Source organism: Netta rufina (genome assembly GCF_964035555.1).
Source record: "Netta rufina genome assembly, chromosome: 7".
NCBI classification, from domain to species: Eukaryota; Metazoa; Chordata; class Aves; order Anseriformes; family Anatidae; genus Netta; species Netta rufina.
In genome coordinates, this window is record NC_140130.1 from 29,645,226 (window position 1) to 29,669,952 (window position 24,727).

Consider the following 24,727-nt stretch of genomic DNA (forward strand, 5'->3'; position numbering starts at 1 on the left):
TTTTAATGTGATATTGCTCCAGAATCTGATAGACTGTCATTATGCATGTAGTATTTGAAGGCAATAAATCAGTTTGTGCAAAAGAGCTGGAAAAACAAACAAACAAAACCCTGGTGTTCATCCTAACCTGAAAAAGTATACTATTATCCCATTTTTTAAATTCATATTCTTAAATACATTGCACAAGGTTCAAGTCAACAAGTTCATAGTTTAAAGGGTTCTAGTCAAAGTTACTGTATGCCTGCTACAGTTACACCAATAATGGGATCCTCTTATCTAAATTATATTACTTTCATCAAGTTTAGATCCCACGAAATGGTATAGATTTGATTTGGAAAACAAACCAACCAAAAAACAAACAACAACAACCACAAAAAATAATTCCCCCAAATCAAACACAAAACAACACTAACTAACAACAAACAAGTGTCCTATTTATTTTAAACTGTGATCAAAGTCATTTAATGTAGAAGACATTAAGAAGACTCATGCAAAATTGAGCTGTTCATGGTATTTTCTTGTAGCTTTTTCTGAGAAAGGTATTAAAGGGTGTAGAAACTATGCCTGAAGGAAAACACCAGAAAATTGTCTAAAAAGCAAGCATTCTTAGGAATAAGAAAGAACAAGAAAAATTGTATTTTGTAAAGAGATTTAGCCCAAACCGTAAAACAAAACAAAAGAAGCAAACAACAACAAAACAAACGCCCACCCCCTTGAAAACAACACAACCAACTTATTTTCCAGTAGACCAGAAATGTTGGATTTTAGTCTACACGATCTTATAGATACATAAGAAGAGATTCTAAATTTAAGTTTAACAATTTCTGAGCCAAGCCTGACAAGGATTGTAAATATATTAAGTTGTAAAATTCTAAACCAGCTCCAAAAACTTATAAGTCATGCTGTGAGAACCACTTTTATTTCTAACCAAGGCACCACTAAATGTGACTTTCAGATTAAAAATCCAAATTACAAAAAAGAGTAAACAGAATGATCATACCTGCCCTCTGCAGAGTCTTACACACCCTTCACCAGTAGGGATTGACAGGCTTGACATAATCTGACACTTGACAAACTGCTGTAATTGACAGATTGCTAATCTGCTGAGCACTGTGAGCTCTGAGGTCCTGCAGTACAGAGAGGTTGTCTTGGAAAAACTCCTGCTCCTTCAGCCAAGGCCTGGCAGCAGGATCAATCGTTCTGGCAGAGTTTGCATCATGGTTTGCTGCAGTAGTGATCGGTGTGATCAGTGCTTTCTGAGAGTTTGTGGAGCACTGGACCAAGAGAAAAGATGTGATGTTACAAGATCAGTGATTTCCAGAAAATCACTTTTGACAGAAAGCTTAATTATGTTTTTAGGGTCAGACATAAACTGTGTCAATGGGAGTCCAGTTTCTTCTACTTTCACCAAAGTCAATCTACTAGACTGTCTAGAGACTGCAAATATTCGATGTGTTTCTGATGTCTTAAAAGCCCCTTATTGTACCAAAGCTAATGAGAGGAACAGAACTGTTACAAATAGAATGATCCTTGGTTAATTTTTTTGTGTATCCCCTCTCCTCAGTACATTCATGTGCGAGTTGTGATTTTCTTCTTTGCATTAACATTTCAAGTTCTTCACAAAAGCTTGTGTGTAGGTAGGGGTTTTCATTTGGTCTCAGTTAGTGGCTTACTGCCTCTTAACAGATTTCTTAAGTGGTTAGGCAGCATTTTAAAGCTATGTGGGGTGGATTCAGCCACCCACAATAGACTTTCTCACAACCCTTAAGCTTACAAGTCACCACGTTATCAACTTCTGTGGTCTTCAGTGAATTTATCTTGTCATAATGCTATTTTGAAGAAATTTTGTGTCAAACTATAAATATTTATATGCTAGTAATCAGTCAGCTTTAAACTCCTCAGAATTACATTCTTTTGCATTTTTGTAATAACATAAGAATGATTTTATTCCAGAGAGCAATCTAGTAATGATTTTTTAAATGTTATATTCTAGCTTGCCAGTGTAATGGCCACAGCACCTGCATCAACAGTAATGTTTGCGATCAATGTAAAAACTTAACAACAGGAAAACAATGTGAAACATGCATGCCAGGATATTATGGGGATCCCACTAATGGAGGACAATGTACAGGTAAGTTGGTTTGCTGGCAGAAAAAAAAAAAAAAAAAAGAAAGAAAAAACAATTTGTGTAATGTGGAATTCACTTTTTCACTTTTCTTTAAAGGTTAAATGTTGGTTTGATACCAGATACGTTGATAAGATAAATTAATAATTTAAAATCCAGGTTTATATTTTTAAAAGAAACTTTGCATTCAGAATCCTCAGTTTGCAGTTCAATTTGCATGCTCTACAAACAAGACAGTAATTTAAAGATGCTCTCTTAGGCAAAAGAGGAACAAGAAACGGTCATGTGGCAACACCTTAAATTATGGTACTTCAGAGGGGTATCATTTATTTGCATGTAAACAGTCCTCATAAAAATAAGAATGTACAAGTGAAAATCGTTATCTACAGTAATACATGATAGCATTCATTTGAATCAATGTATGATGTTAGTGGAAAAATAATGAATTCAAGAGACCATCAAGTCTTATTCATGCACAGTTTGAACAGCACGGTATACTGGGGATTGTATGTTACTCTAACCTTTTAAATCTATTTGGTTTTAAAATCACAACATTGGAGGATTCTCCTTGAAGTGAAAGAATGAAATCCCATAATCGAGATAATTTTTGTATATTGCTGTTGGGCTGCTTTTTTACTTGCATGGTTGATTTTAAAGTTGACAGTAACTCCTTCACTAATAGCTAAATGGGGGTATGGGAATATTTTTAATATGAAAACCTAATAAGGTAGTTGAGATTTAATCTAGTAGGTAGCTAGACAATTTTCTCCTGTGACTTTTTCTTCTCTGATATTGAAGTTTATTTAACTGGACCTTTATTTCTTAAGGAATATTTATTCATTTAAAGGGTTCACTTGTTCCTCAGCACTTTAACATGCAGTAGTCAATGCATGAAGCTGCACATCTGGTAAACTCAAGCACGGTGTGTTAAAAGTGTGTTCAAGGGGATGGAAAGATTAATGTCTATCCCTATTGGCAGTTGCACATTTTGGTGGTGCTTTATGACGCTTTAAATAATTCTTAATAGTTCTCTTATTTCCTGAAGTTGACAAAATGTTCTTTTGCTGTCTATAGTACCTTTATGGCAAAATGACTTATTACTATGGCTTTTATTCTTCAGGGATACATTAGCTATCTAACCAAATAAGCATTCCATCACCTTTACTGAATTATGTGTAGTGCAATAATGGCTAAAATCAATTTTTAAGACCAGTAAAATCATAAATTTTACAACTTGTTTTTTCAGCCCTAGGTAAGAGTTCATATTTTTATTGGTAGACATGATTTTAACAGGAGCTACTTAGATTAAATTATGCTTTAAAAATAAATATGATAATTATTTTGAGTCTTTAGCTGCATTGGTATTATACTTCAAAATATAATGCTGATAAATAAAGCCCATAAAACTGCTTAAATCTTTAAACCATTTTGATGAATCCTGTCATTATGAACTTAGATGTTCTTCAGTACCATGACTTTTGTCTCTGTGATAGTGGTGCCTAAATTGCAAGCCTGGGATTTCTGCAGAAAAAATATTAGTGATCCATAGGGAGCAATCAAAACAGTTTTACTTGAATTTGAGGATTTTGGAACCAATTGTCTCTTCATACTCTCTTATTCTGCCACTTTTCACTGCTGCTGCCTGCTAAGTTTCTGGTTGGACCTTTCCAACATTTCTTTTCTACTAAGTCTCATCCTTCAACAAAGAAGGGTTGAGACTTCCTGAGCATGTGGTGCATTTTTCCCTATGTGGAGCTACTGAGATATTTCTTTGAGGATCCAGATTGGAAACTTTTAAAAGGAATGACATGATAATGACTATAACTCTTAAAGAACATTGTGATATTATTATATTCTTCATATAAATAACTGCTACAGTTACAAGGGTGTGACTTGGTTATGAATTGAAGAGCAGTTGAGGCTGAGAGAATAGGTTGTACTCAGTGTCTGTAGCTGAGAGATAAAGTGGTGTATGCTGGGAGAAAAACTAAAAAACTTTCACAACATACTTGTATATGTCAAAATATTTTTCTTCCTGAAATGACAAAAATACTCATGTATTCAGTAAATTCTTCTGTTGTACTGATAGGTAAAATTGGACTTCCCTACTTTGACTATCTAAACTATAGATTTAGAAGGTTTTCAAGAAAAGCTTGCTATTATTTTATAGGGTGGAATAGTCTTTGTTGCTCCTTGCATCTCTTATCTTAAAGGAGTGACAAGGAGATACATAAGAAATTTTTAAGTCCCTGAAAAACATTTTTTTCCCTCAGCTATTCCAGTTCATTCTTAACCCCTTTTTGTTTATTTTTTCTAGGAAGTCTAGAACATTTAAAAAAAAAATTTCCTCATGTCCCATTTGAGGTACAATTTCGGAAGCATAAATATTAAAATTCAGTAATACAAAATTAATTGTTAAATATTGATGGATTTTGAAAATAAAACAGCTCTAAACGTAGATGGGAACAGATGTTATCTTGCTTTTAGTGATTTGTCTCAGTGTTGTATTTTCTTCAAGCTCTGGTTCTTTTGTACCCTATATCTGGGAAATGTGCAACATTTTTATATAAATTTTAGAAAAAATAAAGTAAGATGTGTACTATCAACTACAGCATAAAGTAACAGGAGAAAACAGTATGGGAGATTACTTGGAACAAATTTGTGTTGTCTTGACAAAAATTATTAGCATTATTTTCAAACTTATTAATCATCTACTTAGTTGACAATGTTAAAAAAAAATTACTCTAGCTGCTTATCATCTTGTCATTTTCTTTATGCAAGGTATTTTTCAAATTAGTCTTTAAATGTATGAGATGCCAGGAGAGAATTCTTTACAGTAACATATGGCACACACTGTGAATATATAATACGTTTAATAATAAGATAACTTAAGCTCTTTGCTGTATTGCCATTTTTTCATAAAGTGATAACATCCCAAACAATGTTCAGTTTTCCCATAATTGAACTGCTATTGCTGTTGCTTTTGCAGTAGGAGTAAAGCTGTGAGTACCAGCACATTGGGAACATTGTGTTTTAACTCCCATTGTTCTCTCTCTGATCAGCCTTAAAAACTATGGAGTTTAAAACGTTAAAAAAAGTTTTGTAAAAGTCCCCTATCAGATACTCTCTATGAATGAAGTTTTTAAAGCAAGTCTGTAGCATTACAGGATTAACTCCTCCTCTTCTGTCATGCAGTTGACATTTTTAACATTAAACGCAACAGCTTCCACCCACATTTGATTTGTAATCATTGTTTGAAAATTTGATCTTAATTGTTTCCAGGAAACATTTATATATTTATTTAACCGGATCTCCAGATTATTAGTAAAACTAAGCACACTTCTGGTGAACGTGCACTGGGTGTACATCAAGTCAGTAGTATCCCCTGGAGGCAGGTAAGAGGTCTGGGTGCCTTTTGTGTTCCTCCAGTACCTGGAGTGTGAAGGGCAGAAGAAACGTGAGCTTATCTGCTGTTCTGAAGCGTGTCTCTGAGAGAGCAACTTGTATGTTGTCTGCTTCTTTTGCACATTGTGTAAGTCAGTGCTTCCCACCTATATTTATTTATGCTCATGTTTAGCTATGATTATATATATGTGTATATATATACATATATATATGTACATGTATATAAACCCTGGATTTTTTCCACATAAACTTAGGCATCTATTCATTAGATATATCACTTTCATTAGACATTAGACATATCACTTTCACTTATCTCAGGAGGTTTGAAAAAGACAAAGATAGGCATCATTAAAAGACTAAGATCTTAGACTCAGTTCCTAGCTTTAATGCACCTTGAGCTAAGTGAACTTGACCCAGACAGTAAAATTGTTCTCTAGATATAATTTCTGTTTACTTTTATTTCTGTTGTTTAAATGAAGTAAAAATAAATCTTATCCGTTACTTGTTGATACCTAAGCTTTATCTGCAGTAACAGAAGGGAAATCCGTGGTGTTCAAATCCTGCTGATCAATGAATATGATTATTCTGCTGAGTAACTGACATCTGTGTTTTATATGTTTGTTTATTTTGAGAGAAGAGTCTGAGGAATGGCAGATGTCTTGACTTCTGGTGTCTATGGAAGTGATAAAGATGTTAAACTCATGGCAACTAATTGAAAATTGTCCCCTTGGTTTTTAGGTTCTACCTAACTGTGAAAGATGGCCAGATTTGCAGATTGCTTTTCCTCTGGCACTGTCTAACAGCAAATAGCACCTGTTCAGCTACAGCAGCCTTTGTAACACTTGCATTTTCTTCATGATAATCCATGCAAGAACTGCAAATGAAAAACCCAGGGTCATATTTCTCCTGAAAATCAGGGGATTCAGAATTTTACCTCCTTAGACAGCATATACTGAACCTTCAGTAGTCAGCAGGCTAAACTGTGTGCTCCTAGGGGAATTTAGGGGTCAAACTCAAGAGTGAATTCCACTCCCAAAGCTGTGAGCCCGATGCCTTAGAACTGAAATCTCATTTTGTAGCCTGCCCTTGAAACTTTCTCAGCCTCTGATATCCATCACTGGTATCGCTCCCAACATCTGTTAACAGTGGTTCTCAACAAGGAACCGTTATATAGACTCTCATTTTGATGAAAATATGTGGGAATTATTATAAACTGAGATAACCAAAGAAACGTAAGATACACAAACTCAATAAAATACATTTTAAAGAAAGAGAATTGATTATTTCATACAACCTCTACAAAATTAGATGCCTGTAGTTGAAACAAAATTACTAAAATAGAGCTAGTTTAACTACTATGCACATATCCTTGTTTATTTCATTTGTGTTAACCTTCTGCTGTGACAACAAATTGGCAACATGTCCTGAAGCATGTTTTTTTTTTTTTTTTTTTAATTCAACCTGTGGTTGGTTTTAATAACACAAAAGCTGCTTTCTTAGCTGTTAATTCAAAGACATTCATCCCATTGAGCCTGGCAATCACGTAAAAGTGCTTATTGTAGTCAGGTAAATTAAAATCAAGGTGGAGTTTTGTTATAGGTGGCATGTAGATTATTGCTAAAGGACTTCAAGAAAAATGTAAAAAATAAATAAATAAATAAAAAATTGTCCATTTTTACAGTGTTTTCTCTCTTGTATCTAAATTTACAAAATGAGGAAGGTGTGGTGTATTCAGCTGCACAAGTCCAGTTAGTATGAGTAGGGGTCTTGTAGTTTGTGACTGAGTTTAAGCTGTCTTCTGTCACTGATGTCAATGATGCTTTTCACAGAGGAAAATACCATACAGAAGTAGTAGAAGATTCATTGTTATTTTCTCTTCAAAATGTTTGTTCCAGTTTCATAGTGACTCTGTTTGGGCCACAAAGCCTAGAGTTTAGATACTTTTGTCCAGTGTTGTCCATAACGAGGAAGGAAACTCCATCAGTATGTAGAGTTTGGTCTATTAGAATTTGTTAGAACTGCGGTTGGGATATTCAGTGTATAACTCCATATCAGAAAAGAGAAAAGCTTGTGAATTCTACTAATGTTGAAGAAAGCTATAAATGTGGTCTTCTATCTTCTACCACAGAATCCTGTTTTCAAAAATCTTCTACTCCAGACTCACATTCAAAGAACTTGGGTCTTATGTAAGACAGGACTAAGAATGAGGACAAAATGTTCTTAACTTTTATGTGTAGTAAAAACAAATACAGAAAGCATAAATGAACACAATATCCTTGACTAGCCATAAAACCAGCATTTTCCTCTGTATCTTCCTGAAGTAAAATTAGAAGTGAATGTATTTTGATGGGAGATTTTGATGTCTTTGGAACTAGTGGCACAGCAACATGGAATACAGAATTTTTATACATTTTTTTTTCTATTTAGCAATTTTAATGTCTAATGTATAGACAACTACATTTATGGAATTCACTGATGTTTTAAAGATTGTGGCTTTTGGCATTAGATGGTACAAATTGTAGAGGAAACTTTGTACTGGGTGAAATTTTATGTTCTTGAAGCCTTCTTTTCATAGTGACTGGGTCTGTCTATTAAAAATTAATAACATCTTTGAGTGTAGGCTCTTTGTGTTTATTCATATAAATAACAGATATTCAGTTGATTGGAGGCTTATGATTCAGATGCCTATGTAAATTAAGTCACTATATAAAAAATGTGGGAATCAGTCAAAAAAGAGTATGATTGATAAAGCCAGGCTGAGTTCAGCACTGGAATATGGACCAAGTTTTAAAAAATACCCAGTTCCACTCTTTGTTTTGTACCTTGATTTCTAAGAAGCAGTGGGTCACAAGTTCACAGAAAAAAAAAAAGTGATAAGCTGGAAATTAATTTTTTTCAGAAAAAGAGAAGCTCACACATGCTGCTAAATTCCAACAGAAATCATGTTCTTGTTTGTCTGATGTAGGCAAAATAAATGAAGGATTGGACAAACAAGAGGGCTTTCAAGAAATACCATTTTACTTTAGGGGTTTTAATTTTAATTTTCTTGAAGTTTTCAGTGGAGATAACGCGATGCCAATTACCTATCTTATACAATACCGTATTGTGGAATAAACACAGTATTAACTTAAATACTGTAATTTGCTTTTTTAGCAAATATACCTACTAAATTTTTAGTAGGTAAAAGGCTTAACTATGAAAGATAATAAAAACAGATCATAGTATAATAAAGCATTCAAAAGAAGCTCAATATTTTGGTTTTTGTAGAGAGACAGAACAAGTACTTTTTTTTTTTTTTTTTTAAAGGCATTTTCCCCAAAAGGTGATTTGAAAATTTGTTCTGTTCATGTAGTGAATACTGTTTATTGATCAGTATTATGCAAGCGAGTCTGAATGCTGAGTGAATAAGATGCCTGTACTTTGTTTTATCTATGAATTTAAATTGAATTAACTCCAAACATATTCCAAATAAGTCCTGCACTACTAAAGCAGAAGAAAATCAGATTGTCATAATAAAAAGTTAATTGAGGAATTGAGAAATAAACCTCTTTAATAAATTTATTTTCCATTTTTCTTTGGCTGTGCAGCAAAATGTGCTAAGCAAAATTTTCAAAATGCTGTTAGTCATTGAATATACTTACCATTTTCTTTTTGCTTTGTTGTAGATTAGAACTGTATTATAAAGTATGATTTCTAACATAATTAATGGTAAATTAAAAGCAAAAATTCAGCTAAAAATAGGAAGCTTTTTATAGAATACATTTGTATTACGTAACCTACTTATGCTCAAAATAATCCTAGGTTTAAGGACCTGGAGTTACACTTCAAGGAAAATGCCTTCTATCTCTAAACCTTTTATCAAACACTGAAATTCCACTTTTTGTTTGTTTGTTTTCAGCTAATACTCAACTGTTTAAATTTGATTTTCCTTACTAGATCAGCATATGTGTGTTCAGTGGAGTGGTCCAGTTTTAGGAACAGTTTATGATTGCTGTTGGAAAAGTGTGTGCTTGCACAGAACTGCTAGCTGACAGCGTAGTGGGTTGACCCTGGCCAGCAGCTAAGCATCACCCATATCTTAAGTATCTTAAATAGTAATAAAAAGTGTAGTAATAACTTATGCTATATATATATCTATTTAAGTAGCAGACATTTTGTTCCTATACAGTAATTTAGCATGAGAATTCAAGCTAATTAATGAAGACTTAGCACTTTTATAGATATCATAGAGTTATGGCAGTTTGATTTACATTACATTACTTTATCTCTGTGTAAATCTGACTGTTTCTCAAATATTAGCAGTAATTCTATTGCTTTCATTGATGAAACCCTATTACTTTCATCAAGTCCTGCGTGCTATTGTGTAGCCTAGTTTCTGGCAATGATGGATGAGTTGCCATGCATTATTATTTTTGTATTTTTCAGTTTTACCTGGTACAGATTTATTTTCATGGGTAAGGAGTATTCATGAATCGTATTTTGTGTGTGCTCTTTTAGCTGTGTGAAAAACGTAAAGTGTACAGTCATTGGCTTCCAAAAGATGTTCACAGTGGAGCTAGGCAATTTTCAGCTGTCCAGAAATGTAATGATTTTGTTTGTTAGGTCCTGCCTCTTTTGTGTATTTCAGAATGAAATAAATGTGCATCACTTAAGAAGACATGTTTACCTTGTGTTGAAAGAAATTTCAATAGTTCACATAGGTACTGTGTGTAGGCTAAAAAGATGCTAGCATCTGATTAAGCGTTGACAGTTCTAAGTTTAAGATGACATTTTCTGAATTGCCTTTACTTAATACTCAAATAAACATTTGACTACACCCAGAGTCTTGTTCCAAATGTAATAGAAGTAAAGAAATAAGAAAAAGTAGGCATTTTATTTGTTTGTCATTTCTCAATCTACCATTCTAGATTTTTCTAGATGCTGAGAAGGTCATGTTACTCTTGTTACTGTAACCACTCGCAGCTTCTGTATTATTCTCATAGTTCTAAATGCAGAGACTGCAGATCTAACTGATTTGCAGTCAGAGTTTCCAGCATCTCTTTGTAATCCTTCCGCAGGAAAATCCTTGAAATATGTCTCTTGACAGCTGGCAAGCCTGACAGGTGACATGCAGCGTGGTATTTTCCATACTGCAATTTTACAGCATAAAATAAATAATTTTCTTATTTATTTATTTATTGTCTGGTTATACACCTATCAGTAAAAATTAGATCAGAGATGCTACATCAATCAGAGGTATGACAGACAATCCCAGTGTAACAGGAAGCCATGGAGTTACTGATTTGAATCCTTAGACCACCAGCAACACGAAAGAAGAGTAAAGAAGTTGTCATTTTGCACTGAAATGGTCATCCCTGTCCGTAAGACACTTGGAAACCTCCTACAGGCTGTTGAGCTTTTAAGGCATCACACAAATAATTTTCCAACTGTTAGAATGAGGATTCTCTTGAAAAAAAATAATTTGTAATGACATTTCTGTTTGATTGCAGTTGATTCTGCCTTCATTTTCTGAGTGGTAAATGCAATACATTACAATGCAAGACCACATTAGTTATTTAAGTGAAGAAAAAACTTCACCCACAGTTGAATGCATTAAAAATCAGTAGTGTTTTGTACCTCCTAATGGCTAATACAGAGAAATGATTTGCTGACTTCTTTACATTTTGTGCCGTTTTTGTCTGATAAATTGTGCAAGACATTTCTCTTCTTTGGGCTTTTATCCTGAATGACCAAATACACACAAATAGTTGCAATCACCAGTTGTTGATTTTAGTTGTTTTTCTCTTTGCATTGGAATAATTTTTTGACATTTAAAGCCACTATGAATAGTTACTGAGTGGTTTAAATTGTTTTGCTTTTTATACTGCCTTATAATAATCTTTGATTTTTTTTTTTCTGTTATAATTTAGGATGTTATGTATTCTCTTTAGATAGAGGGGAACAAATAGCAGTCTTTTAGCCAAAAACTTCCTTTCATCAAATTTTCAAAATTGGCAATAGAGAAGCAGCTCTCTTTTTCAAGAAAATTTAAAAATAAAATATACTATGCCTTTCATGTCTGAAAAAGTCTGCTTAAACACATCTCATAGAGGACATGCAACAATGAAGATATACAAACTGATCAGTTTGAGGTTTTCCTTAACAAAACTACAACAACAAAATCAAATAAAGCTCTGGTGTTTTAGTTTTTGAAAAATAAAAGTTTGTCTGTCACATCTGAAATTTCTTATTTTTCAGCAATTCTAACTTTATCTTTTGTTTTCTGTGAAAAAACTCTTCAAAAACAAGAAAACAAAAGTAATTCAAGGAATAACATTTTTAACCTAACAGGTGTTTGAAAGAAACATCTCTCTAAATGTTTATGTGCTTGAAGAACTGGTACTACATATCAGATACAGAGTTTAATTTTTGGCCTGAACTAACTAAACTCACAACTGAATCACCTGTAAAATTCAGTGTAAAAGCTATTTATAAATAAATATTTTATTTAAAAAATAAATATTTTAATATTTAAATTATAAATATAAAAATATAAATATTTTAATATTAATATTTTAATAAATATTTTATTTAAAAATGAAATGATTAAGTAGCAAGAATGAAAAGGAAAGTGATATTTAGGAAATACTGTCCATGGATATTATTCCTGAATGATCCCAAGAACAAGCTATAAAAAAATCTGTACTCTCATCCCAAGTATATATTTATTTGGTATTGGCATGAAAGGGTCAAGTACAGCAAAATTCTCATTACTTTCTTAAGATTCTGTTCAGCTCATAATGAGAAAAAAAGATCATGTGTTTCAGTATTAATCTTCTGGGTTCTGTTTTCATTATCTACTTGAATAAAACAAGTTATGGTTTTCGTTGCTGATGACTAAAGACAGCAACATGTCTTGAGGGTTATGAGGGGTATATCAATGATTGTTTGAGAGGTATTTATTACAAACATTAAAAATAAAAAAGCAGTTCAATTTTCAGGATACATGCTTTAAACAGAAGAAATAATGAAATACAGATATTGCAGAACTATGTTGCTCAAATGTAAAAATGGATTAGGAATAAATGCAAACCTTTACATGGAGAAGCTTTCTATGAGATTTTGTTGGTGTAACCATAATATGTTTTAGTTTCTGGAACAGAAAATCATCCTGTTTCTTGTTTCTCAGATAAAGCATTTAGCACAGTATCCTTTATTTTAATTTTTATTTTATTTATAAATATGTTGCTTTTAGAATATATGTATCAGTTCAAAAAGCTAAGGAAATTTCACTTTTGCTTTTTAATTGTTTAACTGCATTTTTTTTTTTTTCCCAGCAAAAAGAATAATCATTTTACTAGTAATCAAATGATCTTGGTAGGCTTAGGTCACAGTCAGGTGAAACTGGCTGTGTTTTGCTGTGACTGTAAATACCAGGAAAGAAGTTAAAATCACATTCGGGTTTGGGTGAATTGCTCTTTTTGAATGGGAACATGAGCATTCCCATATCCAGTGGGTTATCCTTTCAAAGATATCCCATTGGTATTTGCCCATCAAAGAAGAGCAGGATGCAATGCAACTGAGACAACAGATTTGTTGCATATTGAAAAAATTACCATATTGTAGTGAGCAGCTAATGTTACTAAAATGGCTGCCCACGTGATTGAGAATATTTTCCTTTTCCAGAACAAATTTTTATGCAATATTGATATGGAAAAACAATGATCAATTTTTAATGAATATGGGGAAAAGCTGACCCTGCTTTAGGTGATTGTGCATGTGTATTATATATGTGGTGATGGTGGTTGCAGAATTTGTGCATATCCTACCTATATAATTCTTAAAGCTATGTCTATTCCTTCTATCTTTTCTCTCTGGCAAGTATATAACAACTATACCATAATATTGCATGAATATACATAAATAAGGTTTTTGTTTATTGTGTGCCCTTACTGGTCTATAAAAATAAAATGCTGTGAGGCGAATGAAAGAGAAAACTCAAGATAAGGCATAAAAAATAGAATAAAATTAGTTATATGTGCTAATTAGTCTAATATGATTGGCTTATCTTGAAGGTTAATCATGCCACTATGAAATGATAGTTGCATTTTACCTGTGTTTACCTTTTGTAGTGTTCACTGTTACTTTCTAATAACAGCTTTCTTTCAACACTTACTTTTATTGCTAAGTAATTCACTCAAGTTCTTTAGCTTTATTTTAATGCTACTCAATTAGTAAGATCGCATAAGCATTGCTGAGCACATCTGTTTGCTTTTATAGCATCTGTCTTAAAGACTGGATGGATGTGTTTCTTATAAAGTAATTATTGAATGCTAACAGGGTATCAGGGGCTTCTAGCTGAATATACACTTCTAGGAAAAAAAAAAAAAAAAGATGGATGACCGGGCAGTTTTGTTATGCTAGTAATGTAAAAACAAACAAACAAACAAACAAAAAAAACTGGCTCAAAAGGGCAGTTCTCATGTCAGTAGACTAATGGATTACATAAGTGAACGTTTACAGTGAAACTGAGTATGACAATGTTGTATCTAATATATTTAAACTTGCAATTTCATACTTAGTCTTGCTGCATGAGAAAGCCCGGACGTCCTTTTTTGATACACCTTATGCCTTGCACATTAGCAAAATTAACAAAATATACACCTGAATATTTAATAGCATTATCATAGCTTTCCTTAAAAAAAAAACTCATAACAACAACAAAGCCAGCAAGGTCTCTTAAAGGAATTTTTAGCTACTGGTTTAATAATCTTTGAAGTAAACAAACATATTAAGTTAAAGTACCATTAGTAGTGAGCTCTGTTTCAGAGAGAACTCACTCTTGCAGCTTTATGTTAGAGATGGGGGCTAAGCAATAAATGTTTTTAAACTCAATTGTCTAAAATGCGTACTTCGTGGAAATGGTGATGGGTATTCTTTAGTTGTCAGCATCAGCAAGAATGTTTATATGCTGAGCTAGCAACTCAGAATCAATTGTGCCGTGGATTTATTATTTAATAAATTCTATAAGGTTGCGATGTTACAGCATGGATTTACTCTACTGGATTATATTGTTTTCACAGAGTCTTTCTGTTTAATTAGAATCACCATATTGTACAGAACAGTAGGGTGAACTGCTATTTGCCTAAAACTAGAATAGTACTTGCTGAGGTGGTTTTTAGTGGTTGTTGCTGGTTTTAAAGCTCTAATGTGACTTCTGTTAATATTTAAAAATAAGATGACAAAAATAGGTTACATTTGTATGTTTTAAGCATATTCATAGGTTATGTATCTTCAATATTTAATGATTTCTTAAAATGGTAGCATGGCAGCTAAGTATTTAAAATAATTGCTTAAAGAAAATCATGTATGCATAATCTTAGTTGGAAAGGAGTTGCAGGTTTGTTTTCTTTTTCACTGAGACCTTGATTCGTAATAGTAGCTGTATCATTTGATATGTACTTATTTTAAAGAAAATTTCATATTTTTTGAGTTATACAAGTTCTACACCAAGGTGTTTAATGGTGGAGTAAATAAAGATACATCAGATGCTACCAGTAATGTGGAAAAAGTCCTGAAGTTGAGCCCATTTCACTATTTCTGTCCAAAGGAGAAACATGGATGTACAGTAGTGCACAGTTGCACTTTTGCAACAGCCTTACAACACAGTTATACTCATCTGTAGAGTGTAACATTTATGAAAAAGTATCTAACACCTCTGCTCAAGGAGGGTCAACTGGAGCCTTCCCTAGGCTCCTCCTGAGCCTTGTCTTCTCCAGGCTGAATCCCAGTTCTCTTAGCTCTCTTAATAAGAAAGATGCTTCAGCCCTTTTATTGCCTTTGTGGCCCTGTTGCCATCTTCTGGTTTTGTTTCATTCCTATGAAATTATATTCATGGACTCCAGAGCCACTCTATGAAACAAACAAAACCATTATAGCAGGGGGATGATTGGGAGATTTGTTACAAAAGTGCACCCTATAGCTACAGTAAAATAGTTGACAAGGGTGGCGTTAATGGGATGTTAAATCTTGCCAGTGTCGGGGATCATTTCCAGCACCTACAGAGGACTGAATTTCAAAGGTATACCTTGAACATAAAGTTGATGAGAACTCATTCTTAAAACTCACCCCAGAGGCAGTTTATATAATTTTGAATCACGTTTCTATTTCCTGTATTCATGTTTCTTAGTTGTGATAATGGTGAATAACTCAGTGGCTCCAAGATACTGCATCTAAAATTTAGAGTTATACTTTCAAGAATAATTCTTTAGCTGATATAATTAAAAAACAAACAAACAAAAAAATGATATAATTCATGTAAATTTTCAAAGTTGATTTAAAGAATGTACACACATTTGGGAAGGAATTTGCAACATAAATGAAATCTCCATCAGAATAGAACAATATATTTTGAATTAAATGTTGTGTCCATATTCTGTTCCTCATTTTTTTTTTTCTCACATGAAGTATTAGAATAGCGACCATTCTAATTTTGATGCTTTTTGGGGGGGAACATAAGCACCAGTAACAAATTTTTCTGAGTTTTCTGGATTATAATTTATTTTGGAAGGTGTAAAGTTGATGCTAATATTGCCTAATAGATCGTTCTAAAATCCAGCAGAAGCTGACATTTATTTTGAGTCTCAAACTTAACCTTATAATTAAAACCTCTTAGCCCTTTGTGAATAATGAAATAGAGAATGACAGATGTACTTCTTTCCCATGAGAGAAGAAAGACACGGTATGCTATCAATCCCTATTGTAAGCTAGAGGTGTGATTAATTATTTTGCTTAAAATATATTACCCAGTCTTAACTCACTGTTATTATTTAAAATCAGTAGTGTATCGGTATGTAGATTTTTACTTTTATTTTAAATGAGCAGAAAATTCTGTATATTTCAGTTTTAACCATTTGCTTCTCAGATATTCATTTCTGGATTCTAAATACTGAATATGACTTGAATTAGGAGGAAATAAGGAATGTGAACAACAGTTAACACCGTTAGAATGTTACCTTATATTAAACTTGCTGTAAAGCTGAAGCAGGATTTCAGGCTATTCTCTGCAATGATTACTCTCAGGATAGATTTGAGAGAGAATTAAGATCATTATGACTTTCTGAAAATGTTTGAGTATGCTGATCCTGTGAATGCTGGAATATGTAGGTACAGCAGTAGAGTCTGATGTACTCTGCAGATAGACCCGTCTCTTCTGTAGCATCTTGTTCCATGGTTCACCTACTGGAACACATCAAAAGTTATAATGGCAATGACACAACAAACAGTTTTCTGTGTTGATGGTGTGCTTTTCTTCTTTTTTTTTGAGGATAGGACCAAAATTTGTCTCCCTATATATATATATACACGTATATACATATATATGTATATACGTATATACATATACATATATACGTATATACATATATATGTATATACGTGTATATATATATATATATATATATATATATATATATATATATATAAAGAAAAAAAAATCAGTCTTAAAATGCTTTTTCCTGCTCTGGAATAATAAGTGATGTTATCTTTCTGTTTGTTTCCACTCTCCCAAACATTTTTTAGAGATGCGGTATGAGTTTTCAAATGCTTTAGCATGTGCCTTGCTTTGACTCCCAGTAGACAAGTTTCCATTGGCTTCAGCAAGACCAGACTTAGACCACAGCTGATGGTTTGAAAAACCTTTTTTCTGTTTGTCTTGGTTAGGAAGCAAAAAAAAAAAAAATTCTCAGAACAATTAACTTGGGCTCAATTACTTATAAGATGAGAGTAGTCTAGGAGTTAACCTTTGTATGATTTGTTAACCAGGATTTGCAATGGATAAGATTTTGGGAGGTTTTCTTCTTCCTTTTGGATCCTCATCTAGAAGCACAAAGATTATTTCTGTTTCTATGTAATTTCTACTAACCCAGCAGATCTGTTTGTCTATGTGTGCTTCATGTTCTAATTTTAAGTCAGTGTCCCAAATGAAATATTTCTTCTTAAGAATTTGATATTATTTAAAGCATAATCATGATAGAGAATGAATCAACTGAATGTCACTTGAGAGATGTGGCAAAGCAGATTCACACTGTGCCTAGTCCAGCATCTGTAAGAAATACAATGTTGTAGAACACTAAGACACAAAAATAGGAAATTTTCCTTGACAGTGTCTCAGATATGTTAATTGATGTGGCAGACAGACCCTGAAAATCAAAAGCAATAATGTGATCCTCCCACCACCTAACATTAAGTAGTGGGAGCCTGGGATTTTCAGTCAGAAATCTCTGCTTCTGTGCAATTCTACTCAGACTCTTAAACCTTTTATTAAATATAAATGAAAAAAAGAGGGAAATATTTGAAATGTAAAGTTTTAAGTAAAGCTTTCATTTTAACTCTTATTTCCTTTTCCTTTAGCTTTAGGGAGTTCTTACAAAGAAGAATCCTGATAAATATTTCTTTAAATCAATATTAAAGGTAACTGTCCTTTTTAGCAGAAAAAAAGCTACTTGATGCAAGCTTTAGCTGCAGCTGCTGCTGCTGGGATTTAAGCCTCATTCCTTGAAAACAAATGCATGGGGATTGAGAGAGGTGGGACCACATAAAAACAGAAAATGTAAATTTCATTTCTTGTGCTGAGTTCTACCAGCTGAGAATGCTTGCCTCATATGCTTTAAAACTGATTCTAAGGTTTGGCGTTTTTCTACTGGCATTAGAAAGATATTGCTATAGCTACAGTTTTAACTATTGAGTTACAGTCCTATCAGAAGAGAAATGTTTTCACTTAGAAAGATTAAACAGAGGGGTTAAAAAACAAGAAGCAGAAGGCTTTGAGTTCCACATGCATTTTCACCAATTTCAGACTCTGTACAGCAATGAGCTGAATTGCTTGGCTGTGTGGTCTGGACTTTTCTTAAAAAAAAAAAAAAACAAAAACAAACAAACAAAAAAAACCACATTCGTATATTTGTACATTGTAAACTTTTGTCTCACCCAACCAATACACAGGTATCTATACAGTACATAATGAAAAATCTTCTTGAGGTAGGAGATGCCTCGTTGAGCTGATTTTCAAACATCCTTTCCTGATAAAACAATAACAGGAACACATTCTTGCCTGGATGTTTTCAGTACAGATGTGGAATCATGGGCAAGGATTTACTTAACGACTCAATATGTTTATGTATACCGGTGCTATCATTTTAGATTCTGTAGTTCTTGACCTCAGGATTGCCTTACTTTGAAATCAAATGTTGGCTTAGGTTGCAGTTTACTGATTAGTAGACATGGTTCATATTCAAAGTTCATAATTTCTTTTGTATTATTGGAAAGTAGGCCAGTGGAAAAAACCCGCAGTGTTGCACAAAGATAATGATATCTATTTTTTTTTTTCCACTGAACACAGTGTAATATTGTGTTGCTTGTGCTGTTGTTTGTTTGATAGCATATATTTAGATTTACTTCAGTAACAACAGCTAAGGCTCATATGCATTTTGTTTTCTAAATTAATTCTCACATAGAGGTCCACAGATCAGTAGGAATCCAGTTTTCAATAAGACTTCCAAGCCTGAGATAAATTAAATAATGCATTAAACAGAAATTGTCCATATGACATTTTAAAAATAATGTAAAAGTGATTAACTCATGATGTCCTTTTTAAAGGTATTGTCCAGGGAACAGTTAAATTACTAGGAACTCGATTGATAAAAGTAATTGCTGTTCATCTTGTAATAGAAGAAAATTAGCTGCTGAGCTAATCTGAACTAGGCTTTTAATTGACAAGGAATCCAGAACACAAGGTTCTGAGTCTTCTTACTCCTCCTTTCTTCTCCTTTTCTATCCATACTAATATTAGCACCATATATGCTTCATATACATGTCATGAGAATGTAGGTGATGTGGAGCGGCTGTGTTAGTGTTCTTGGGGAGAGAGACTGAGCTATGAAAGTACCCTTTATGAACATACCCTCTATTTGTATGTATTATTAATACACAGAAATCAAAATTTAGACATGACTCCATGGGAAAATAGGTCCATCAGCTATTTATCTTTAATGGTTCTCAAGGATACTCTAGTGGTAGGGACAGAGTGCAGTGACCAAAGCACGATGCACTTTAAAATGGAAGGAGAAATCTGGCTGATTGGAGAGCAGTGTATCTGTTGGACTCCTGTGTGAGCAGGCACATAATACACTAAAGTGCACTATATAGATGCTGGTTTGATTTAGATGTCCGTGGGGCTAAGTGGTACTGAAAAGTTTGCTTTATCAGTAATTTTGTGCACTGGGTAGGACGTCATGTTGAAGGAAATTATTTTGTTCTTTCAGAAAGTCTCATATGGCTATATCTGGTACGTTTGCAATATATACTTCCTTTTATGACTTTTTTTTTTTTTCATGATAATAAAGATGCATAGTATCCAAAGGATTTTGTAATTTAATGTTTAAATACTTTTGCTAAATAAAAGCTACTCTAGTAAAGAAAGTTCCACTCCCACATTTGTGATCTACTTCCTATAAAGTTACAACTATAGAAGTAATAATTAACACTGGTTGGCAATAGCTTCTGTATTTGTCAACATATTGACAGCTTTTGGATTTTTTTTTCTGCAATGCAGCCTTTCAGCTCCTTTAGTTTTTATGCTGTCTCATAATGCTGCTTCACTATTAATAGCAAATAACCAAAAGTAGAATGAGCTGTTAGGAATATATTCCTTTGCTTTTCATTGATAGCATAGCAAAGATTTTACGCAATTAAAATTAACTTTTGAGAACAGGCTGAAAGTGTCTGAATAGTCATTCCATGAAAATGTAGAGAGGAAGGCGCAAATGGATTTTGGAAAACAAAACTGATTAAAGAGGAGTAAAACTTCAGTGAACATCTGTCGTGAAGGGTCGAAATTGTACTTTGAGTGTACTTTCCTGTGAAGAAGCAGTGAGATGGGTTCAGATAATTTGATACGTCTCATATGCAGGATGTAAGAAGTGTTTTAAAACTCCTGTAATTTTTCTAGATTTACTGCATGTAAATGCAGTAAATCCAGAGGAGGAAAAAGGAGGAAAAGCAGCTCCAGAATGCTTCTCAAAAGGGAAGCCCTGGACAGTTTAAATCTCTAGTACCTCTTTAATAAGAACCCTTCTTTTAGCTACAGCTGGCTATTTAACAAGTTTGGAAAGTTGAACAAATCATACAATTCCTGGCATTGAAAAATTTTGTCAGTGATACCTTATGCATTATTGTGGTTCTAGTCTGGCTTGCCCTTTTTTCCTTTTTATTTTTAGGTTAGGGCAGAGAGATTATAATGTGTGTGGTATGGGATACTGCCACGGAATTATTCATAGTGTATTATCCTTTATCAGTAGAAAAGGAACAGTAAAACTCAATTCCTTAGAAAAAAATAAAAACTAGATTTCAATATTAAGATTAATAAGTGGAAAATAAACTTCTACTATATACAGGTTTCTACTTAGTATTATATCTACTCCCAAGCAGGAGCCCATGTATTAAATCTTTTATCTTAGTTGTAATGAAAACTTAAATGAAAGCATAATATGATCATCAATGTAGGTTCAGAATTGCTTTGTATTAAAGAAAGACTTCAGCTGTAGTGTGATTAACAGCAGATCAATATTCCAGTATGAGGTGGGGACTTAATGACATATTTACCAGAGAGAGGTTATTAAGTTTTGTATGCATGGGTAGAAAAGAGGGACGACTGCCTAAACAAAGTAGTAATTCCTATAAACATAGGAAAGAAAAAAAAAAAAAAAAAAAGACTTGAGATGGGAATCCATTAGGCAACAAGAGTGGCAGTGGAGAGACCACTGTGGAGAGATTTACTTTAGCCACGGAGTTTAAAAAGAATTACTTGTGTGGAGTAAATGAATGACTTGAATGGAATAAAAGAATGACTTGAGTGGAGTAATGATGTTGATCCCCTCCAGTTCCCTTCCAAGCTTCAGGATTTTATTTTATGTCTTTAAATTCTAGAATACTCTTATTGTGAACCCATAGCTATTGTATTAACTATAGTTAATATACAACGTGTATTGATATAGCATTAACTCAGCCTTTGTTCAAATGGTTTCAAAGCATTCTTTCTGTTCTCTCTTGTCAAAATTAAGAGTTCCAGATACATTAGACATTTTAGAAAGCATCTGCAATGATACTTTCTGTACATTTGAAACTAATAGAATCTTGACATTGCTTTTGCCATTGGTCAGGATTTCATCCGAATAGAAAAGATGTGTTAATAACTTTTTATGTTGCTTTCCGTGTTGTCATACTAAAGCATGTTGAAATTTTAGACTGTAATGGCTCTTCTCAAACTGCTGTGCTTTATATTGTCAATAATCTGCGGTGGAGATCACTGCAGAGTTCTTTACAGAAAATAAATTAATGTGCTAGTACAATGTTCTTCAAAGAAGATTTCAATTGAAATAATGACATTTTTTAAAAATACAGCTTGTAGGAAATGTCTTAGGATATAGCATTAGTATTCATGAAAAATCCTTTGGTTATAAAGTATAACATAGGTGGATAAATCCTTTTCTCTTTTGATTTTGTAGCTTGCACATGCAGTGGACATGCAAATATTTGTCACATGCAAACAGGAAAATGTTTCTGCACAACCAAGGGAATCAAAGGAGATCAGTGTCAACTGTGAGTACAATTGAATGTAGCCTGAAATTATTGTAAATCATGCTGAGTGTATAGTGTTTTTTTCTTTTTTCCTTTTGTTTTTGATTCTGGATTTTGTGATTTATCCGACAAAGTTTTAGTGATTAATCGAGTCTTTCCTGCATTTCTAACAGAAGTTCAGTATTATTTAGTGTTTTCTTAAAGAGTAACATCACAAATATCAGAAACAGTTTGCATATGCTACAGATTTAAAAAAACAAACAAACAAACAAAACAACAAACTTGTAAAAAGAAGTAGCTGCAGAACTACCTCTCATCGTAATCGTCTTTTTTTTTTTTTTTTTTTTCTCCTAACTCGGTGGATTCTAAGTTTAAAATGTCTGCAAAATAGGTAATTATGTTCAATATGTTTGTCACATATCTTCATCAGGATCTACAGTAATTAGATTTTTAGCATTTTGCAAATATGTTTAGGTAGACAGTATTTTAGATAATTTTCCACATCATTAAATACAGAACATGGGATTGTATAGACTTGTCATAGAAAGTACATTTTTTTTTTTTCTGTACTGAAATAGCATATTGCCTTTGTTTAAAAGAGGAGTTTGCAAGCTGAAGAATAACTTTAAGCATAAAAAATAGGAGGACTAAGAACAAGGAACAACTGAAGTGAAGTAACTTATTAACAACTCCCTAACTTTAACTATGAACAGCCTTCTATTTTTTTTTTTTCAGTTCCTTCTGTCCTGTACATCCAATAACTATGATTTTTGTACCTTAAAGTTATAAACCTTTTAGGATTACAGTTATTTTAAACGGTATCTGTCCCCCAAATTGTCTCAGCAAGTTTGGTTGGAACTGGGGAAAAAGGCTAATAAAGCTATTTCCTCTCCAGCAGGGAGAAGGGTGTATTCTAACTGACATGAGGCATATGAGACACTTTCACTGGATTTGCAGATTCATTCTTGATACACTTAATTAACTGGCTTGCATTCTAGCCTTAACACCTTGCTTGATAGTAGAGTAGAGTCAAGGAACAAAAATACCTGATGCAGAGGTTATGTGTTTATTCACAAGAACGAGCTGTGCTGACAGGTATACTCTTCAGGTCATACCTCTGGGACTTTGTGTCTAGCTAATTGGAGACTCAGGATGAGAAAGGAAACAAAGACAAAAGCTGAAGAGTTACATTTTCTTGAAACTCTGAGTTAAATCTTCACAGATAAGTTACTCCCCCCCCCCCCCCCCCCGCTTTTTGTGTCCAAACACTCAATCAGTTCTAGATGTTAATGATTATCAGTGTGCAGCATGGGAATGTTTTTGCCATTTCGCTTGTATACAAGGAATGAAAAAAAAAAAATAATCTACTCCTGTATTCATCATAAGACTCAAACAACAGGAAGGAGTTGCTTTGCTCGTAATAATCATTATTACCATTAAGCCTGAAGAACTTCTTGTAGATGTCTTTGTCTTGTGTCTGTCTAATCTGCAGCTCCTCTGATCTGATTGGAAACTTTTAGTTGAATACGCTTGGTTTCATTGCTCAGATATATTGGTATACTGTCCTGAGTTTGTCTGCCATAAAATATTCTTATATTACATTTATTAAACAAGAAGAGAGGAGGTGGTTGTGGTGGTGGATTTTCCTGTTTTGGTCAAGAGTTACAGCAATTCCACAATATGGAAAAGAATTTTGAATTTTGACTTTTCCAGAGTAAACTTTAAACTGCAATTTCAGACTGAACGTCTCCAATTTTGTCTCACATAATACATTCTTCTTCCTAGTTTCCTACATAGATCAAATGCTTACCCAGGGTAAGCTGTGCTATTGAAGCTTTGGAATTCCAAATATTTTCTTTTGGATCAAATAAACTCTGTAATGAAGCTGTTTTCATATTGTTTTTGGCTGTGATCAAATTTCAGTTTGTGAGCTTCACATCCATTGGGTTCATAGACAAATATTAGCATAAAAATTGAATTTCTTGGCTTAAATCCTTTCCTAATGCTGTTCTTTTAAAAAAAGAAAAGAAAAGAAAAAATATACAAAAACAAACTAAAAAGACTGTGAGGACTGTATACTTTATGACAGCACATGCAGAAAGAGACCAGCTCCTGTTATAGACACTGAATATATTACAACACTACCTAGGATAGTGTTTCAGTACTGTAGAGTAACTGTTAAGACCACTGGATTTCCCCAAGGAAAGCTAGTAACCATAAATTTAGATTTTTAGTACATATCATCAAACAATACGCTTAGGCTTTTTCATTTTACTTGGTTTGAGAAAGTGTGAAACTATTCATATCTGAACGTTTCAGTCAAATGTTATTTTTGAATTATTTCCCTTAGAATATCAAAAGATGAGGAACATAAATAGGCCACTCCTGAACTGCTGAATCTGGTCCTATACTGCTATCTAATTTGTAAACATTGTATGAAGAATGTGAACTTAATCAAATTCATATTATACCTAAAAAAAATATAAAAACTATTTTCTCTGTGAAAATTATCCTTACATTCAACACCTGTTTTGAAAGCCCCATATTATATTGTCAGAGTACATGCGCTGGTTTTATCTGGAA

At 33.2% G+C, this 24,727-nt stretch overlaps 1 protein-coding gene across 1 annotated transcript in view; it reads left to right on the forward strand.

Moving 5' to 3' along the window:
* ATRNL1 (attractin like 1) overlaps positions 1 to 24,727 on the forward strand; it is a gene marked incomplete at both ends in the record, with an annotated part of 490,387 nt that overhangs the window by 131,692 nt on the left and 333,968 nt on the right. Inside the window, 2 exons of the mRNA XM_084290483.1 lie at positions 1,994 to 2,131; positions 22,072 to 22,165. Of these exons, the coding sequence (XP_084146609.1) occupies positions 1,994 to 2,131; positions 22,072 to 22,165 (232 nt within the window). The remainder of the gene's footprint in view (positions 1 to 1,993; positions 2,132 to 22,071; positions 22,166 to 24,727) is intronic.